The following is a 6000-nucleotide window of genomic DNA, read 5'->3' as shown; positions in this document are numbered from 1 at the left end:
ATAGAAAAAAGACAGGAAGGCAAAAACTATTTGTTCCAGTACCTGTACTCAGAATCCCCGCTGCCTCCCTCCAGGAAACCAAGAAACTGCACAGAGAACGATCATCCCATAAAAGAAGACGACTTTAGCTTATCTTCCAGGAAACTCTTTCCACCCCACCCTCCCTGAACACAGAACAGAGCAGCAGTGTGTTGAGTTCGACAGAGACAGTTAAAGAGGGTAAAAATGCAGACTTATAGAATACTTAATACTAAGTTAGAATTGCAATGTCATAACATCAAGATGGTAATTCATTCAACTTTAACCCATTTGGGAAAGTTACTTTTTTTGTAACTATAACTTCTTTACATTCTCTTAACTGTTCAAGCTAACAACTTTATTGTATACTACTGCTTCTTATAAGAAGTAAATCCAGGGACCATTCCATTTTATCTTAGACATATCATTTACTAGTTTTCCAAGCATGACAGAAATGGAAAAATATATATATTAGAACAAGAACAATTTTTGTTAATTTACATAATTTGTGTTCTTCCTGTGCCTGATTTTATTAAAATTAACAAATTTAAGTTTAGTCTTATGCTTAAGGAAAAAAAAAACAACCTAGTGAGACTCATTTACAAAGTATACAAGAATATAATTTTATAAATCTTTCCAGTGTTTGCTATAACTACGTTACATGAAATGTTTCCCTTCAAAGAAACTCAGAAGGATAGCGCTTACAAAATGAAACAAAACTTTCCGTGTTCATCTCTGGCAAGCAATGAACAAATACAATTTGCTTAGGAAAGATCTAGAACTGCTGCCTCCGGAGCAGAAACTACCACTAACATGCTGCTGTATAAAAGAGTCTTGGTGAGTGGCTACTATCTGGGACTTCTTCCTCTCTTCTCATACCAGTGAATCCATTTCATATAAAGCGTAAGAGAAAACTAAAGCTTTGCAGAAGTGAAACTCAGCATGCTCCACCCAAATACTTCTAAGGTAACCACTCTAAAGCAAAAACGGCAGAAGTCATCTCTTTTATCCCTGCCTTCCAAAAAACAAACCCCCAAAAGAACAAAACCCAAAACCCAAAGGCAAATGCTGTTGCTCAATCAATCATCACATGGATTTAGAGGCAAAAAACATGACAACAGCAATAATTCAAGTAAAGTATATGAGAAAATTTAAACACGCCACTTTCAAGTTAAGACAGAAGTGAAGGGGAGCTATGATCTTTATATCAGCTTAGGCATTATCACCAAATGTTAATTCACTTTACAGTCATCAATGAGACTATTGTATATATTTTTGCACCTTGCACTTGTAAAAGCAGATAAAATATTTAATATGTAATTTACATTGTATTTTACCAGCTCAGCATACAGGATGTATATAGATTATATCAAAGTGTAGTAGACAGTTAGGGGCCTGTGCAAACCCTGCAAAAATAGTACTTCAGGTATCTGCTAATTAAAAAAAAAGAAGAAGAAAACAAAAGACATTTTGCCATTTAGAAGGGATACAATTCAAACTACCACAAAATACAAAGGACTGCAAAAATGTATACCATTCCAACAACATATATAAGTTATTAAATAAAGATTTGATTTAAAAGAATATAAATGAAGCCTTTAAGTAGGTCTTTTCTACATGCATATTATTTCTTATTAAAGAAAAAAATATGTAAAAAGGCCATTGGTAATTGCTTTGTTAACATTTGTAGAAAATGCCAATTCTCTGGTCACAAACTCCACTAGGTTTAGCACTTAAGGTCTCTGCAGTTATAAACGTAATTTAAAATACTGTTAATTCTGTAACTCCATCGGTAAAATAATGTGACTTGGAATATGGCAGTCTTCATGTTGAGGGCAATGATCCACAGTTTGTTTTTTTTTTACTTTCTTAGGGGTGAACAGTTATCCAGAAGAACAGCACCCTCCGCCAACGCTCTGGGCTTGAGGTTCATCATCAATGATCTGAACACCTCGCCTTGCAGCTCCCGGCTGACTGGAGCCATTGCCTTTTGCCCTCTCATCCATTTGTGCAGTTTCTATCATTCCTAAGAGAGGGAGAAAGCAGACATCAGTTAGGACCACAACCGGAGTCTTCTGTTTCTCTAATTTCCGTTTACTATCATGATAGCGGACTTTCAACCAACAAGGAAGCTAAGTAATAGCAAGGGTATTTGTCCAGCTGCATCACAGCCATAGTGACATCACCAGAGAAAACAAGTTTTTGATCCGAACAAATGACTATATACAAGGGCCATCCTTAAGATTTTCCAAGTATACTTAGAAATATGTCAGCTCAGTTCAGTTCAGTCGCCTAGTCATGTCTGACTCTCTGCAACCCCATGGACTGCAGCACACCAGGCCTCCCTGTCCATCACCAACTCCCTGAGTTTATTCCAACTCACTTCCACTGAGTTGGTGATGCCATCCAACCATCTCATCCTCTGTCGTCCCCTCTTCCCGCCTTCAAAATATGTCAAAGAAGGTCAAATTGTTCCAAGTACAAGCAATATTTAGGGTACAAGATTATTCTTCAATTAATGTAAAACTTTTAAGCAAATAACATTTGAAAGAACCAGAGTTTAGGATGAAGGAAGAAGAAGAAAGCTGGAAGACTCACACTATCTGGTTTAAAGATACAATAGAAAGTTATTCTAATGATGACAATGAGATACTGGTGAAAAAAGAAATACAGAGTCAACAAAACAGGTCCAGAAACAGACTCCCATACATATAGTCACTTGATTTTTAACACATGTGCCAAGTTTACTGAATGAAAACAATCACCTTTTCAAGAAACAGTACTAGAACTGGACATTTACATGTAAAAAAATGAAAGTTCAATCTGTATCTCCCACCATATGTGAACATTAGTAAGAAATTAATTTCAGATCTAAACATAAAACAAAATGTCTAGAAGAAAACACAGCAGGAGGGGCTTCCCTGGTGGCTCACTGGTAAAGAAGTAGATCCCAACGCAGGAGATCAATCCTCGATCCAGGAGGATCCCGCATGACTCAGAGCAACTGAGGCCACGCAGCACAACTACCGAGCCTGGACTCCATAAAGCCTGGGAGCCACAGCTACTGAAGCCTGCGGGCCCCTGAGCCGGTGCTCCACAACGCGGGGAGCCACTGCCGTGGGAAGCCCGCAGAGCCCAACTAGAGAGTGGCCTCTGCTCTCCGCAGCTGAAGAAAAGCCCACACCCAGTGAAGAGCCAGCATGGCCAAAAATAAATTAACTAATTTAAAAAAAGGAAAAAATAGGAGGGAATCTCTGTAGAAGAAAATCTTTATGACTTTGAGTTAGCAAAGATTTCTCATGTAAGACACACAAAAAATGACTCATAAAGAAAAACTGACAAATCAGACCTCATTAAAATTTAGATCTTTTGCTCTTTGAGAAACAGTTAAGAAAAAAATGAGAATACAAGACACAGACTAGGAGTAAATAGTTGCAAAATACATATCTGAAAAGATGAGCAAAGAAAAGAGAGTCCTTAGAACAGAATAAGGGTTCTAAACTTGGGTCCAGAGATCAATCTTGAACAATGGTTTCCAAATTGAGGTATATGGGACAATTCATTGAGATGAAATTAGAAAACAGTTTCCCCCAACCTTTCAAAATTTCTTTTTTTAATATGTTTTACAATATACAAAATACATAAGCACTTGTATATGTTCTATAATTTTAAAATAACATATGGAGAACATTCAATCTTTTTATATAAAGATGTCATATACAACATTTACAAGCCACTGATTTAGAACCTCAGTACTCAAAGTATGGTCTGCGGACAAGTGTCATTAATCCTTGGCTGTCTGTTAGAAAACAGAAGTTCAGGCCTACGTGAGACCAGCTTTATTAAATTACAATTTTTACAAGATCTCCTAGTGACTGATAAGTACAGCAGTGGTTCTCATATTTTAGTATAAATCAGAATCGTAAGGAGGAATGATTAAAACACACGTTTGGAGAACCACCTCCTAGAATTTCGATTCAGTAGGTTTGGGGTAAAGCCCAAGAATTCGCACTTCTAATACATTCTCAAATGATGCTAATGCTGCTAATTAGGAGACTACATTTAGAGAATTACTCTCCCAGGTGAACTACGAATGATCTTCAGGTTTACATAATACTAGTATTTACTCCAAAGTTTGTGTATATGTACATTTTTCTAGAGAGAAAACCATCATTTCATCATGTTCTCAAAAGAGTCTGTGATTTCAAGGAATGCAATTTGACAAAATCATCTCAACCCATTATTCTACAGACTACGGTTTTCCTAAGTATAGTATGTGTTCTATTGGTGATATGAGAAATGACTTTCAGGTTGTATATGATAAACATTTTCCTTTCTCTCTCTTTTTTTAATATGAAAAAGCACAAACATACATAAAAGAAAAACATAATGAAAATCTATATGTCCATCACACACTTTCATCCATACTTGGCAATCATCACTACCATTATTTTTAAATCAAATTTATGTGCCAGACATATACATTTCATTCATAAATTATGATTTCTAAACATAAAACCTTTAAAAAAATAAAAATTATTTTCAGGCATAATCACAACACCATAATTATGCCTAACAAAATTCACAATATTTAAGATCATCAATATCCAGTGAGTGTTCATATAGTCCCAATCGTTTCATAAATGTTCTTTTTCACTAGTTTGTCAAATTAGGATACAAATAAGGTCCATCCACTGCAACATGTTGTTACATCTCTTAAATCTTTTATTCTGTATATTCCCCTTCCATTTTTATTTTTAATGGTATTGCATTTATTTTATGTTTAGCAAACACAACACATCCATACACCTACTTTTACAAAGGTCAAGAAAGAGTTCCTCAATTCCTTTGTTCTGTTTGGCTGAAGTGTGATAATGTTTTGCTCCCACAGATTCTGCATACCTTAAAAAGAAAAGTAACATCAGTAATTGCTGTAAAAAAATGTTTCAAGTTTTTGACACAACTGCTATTTGAACTTTTTTCTTTACAGTAGCACTTCTGGTGACTTATTACCAATTAACTCAGGTTTAGTGAAATTAAAATTATATACTGGTTAATATCTCTATATATTGAACCAACTTTTAAATAAGAATATATTGCAAGACTTGAAATTTTTATAAATTAATTTGCAACCCAAATATTTTAGTTTTTGTGACTCGCTATTTGGCCATGGAAGTTTCCTTTCGTATCACTTTTATACTTTTTACTGAAACCAGAAAAAGAACTGAAAGTGAAATATCTTTAAATGTCACGAAAAGTCCAGACACTGCCAATGTAAACACACTTCATCGAATCCAATAGCTCAATCTATATTAAAAGGTTTGAGTAATAACTAAATGGTAAAGAACATGGTGCAAGGATGAAGACTTCTTACAGAGAGTGACTGATGGAAGGAAGAGAAAGAAAACACTTACGATTCTGCTTCTTGAATGGAAACATGTCTCTCCTTCTCCAAGTCTACTTTATTACCTAATTGGAAAAAGTAAATGCCAGTGTTTAACACTGATTCATTTTTATAATGAAATTAAGCTAATTCTAAACATACAAATTCTATTTTGATCCCATAGAAAAATAATGCAAATCCCCACCAGACTTCTCAGTGTCTTGAAACTATCAAGTGAACTCCTATGACATGAGGGTTGATCTTGACTGTTAAGGTGAATGCCTCAACCTGCCTCAGATGGCTCAATGCATATCCCTCCTGAAGCTGCGGCCTTGGAGAGAAAAGACCTCGCCCAAGGAGATGAGCATTCTTTTTGATTTAGAGTATAAACGGGATTAAGATTTACTAGGGAACTCTAAGAAAAAAATCTATGATTTCTATCCAAGTCTAAGTAAAGTCACTCAGTCGTGTATGACTTTTTGCAACCCCATGGACTGTAGCCTACCAGGCTCCTCCATCCATGGGATTCTCCAGGCAAGAATACTGGAGTTGGTTGCTACTTCCTTCTCCAGGGGATCTTCCCGACCCAGGGATCGAAC

At 35.8% G+C, this 6000-nt stretch overlaps 1 protein-coding gene across 1 annotated transcript in view; it reads right to left on the bottom strand.

Annotated features, from left to right (window-relative positions):
- The window catches only part of RAB21 (RAB21, member RAS oncogene family), a 30329-nt gene continuing 24686 nt past the window's right edge, over positions 358 to 6000 (bottom strand). Inside the window, exons 5-7 of the mRNA XM_018047559.1 lie at positions 5433 to 5487; positions 4832 to 4920; positions 358 to 2044 (exon numbers count right to left, since the gene is read on the bottom strand). Coding sequence (XP_017903048.1) covers positions 1902 to 2044; positions 4832 to 4920; positions 5433 to 5487 — 287 coding nt within the window. The 3' untranslated portion in view covers positions 358 to 1901. The remainder of the gene's footprint in view (positions 2045 to 4831; positions 4921 to 5432; positions 5488 to 6000) is intronic.

The sequence above is a fragment of the Capra hircus genome, chromosome 5 (assembly GCF_001704415.2).
Source record: "Capra hircus breed San Clemente chromosome 5, ASM170441v1, whole genome shotgun sequence".
Classification (NCBI taxonomy): Eukaryota; Metazoa; Chordata; class Mammalia; order Artiodactyla; family Bovidae; genus Capra; species Capra hircus.
This window is presented reverse-complemented; position numbering and strand designations above follow the sequence as displayed.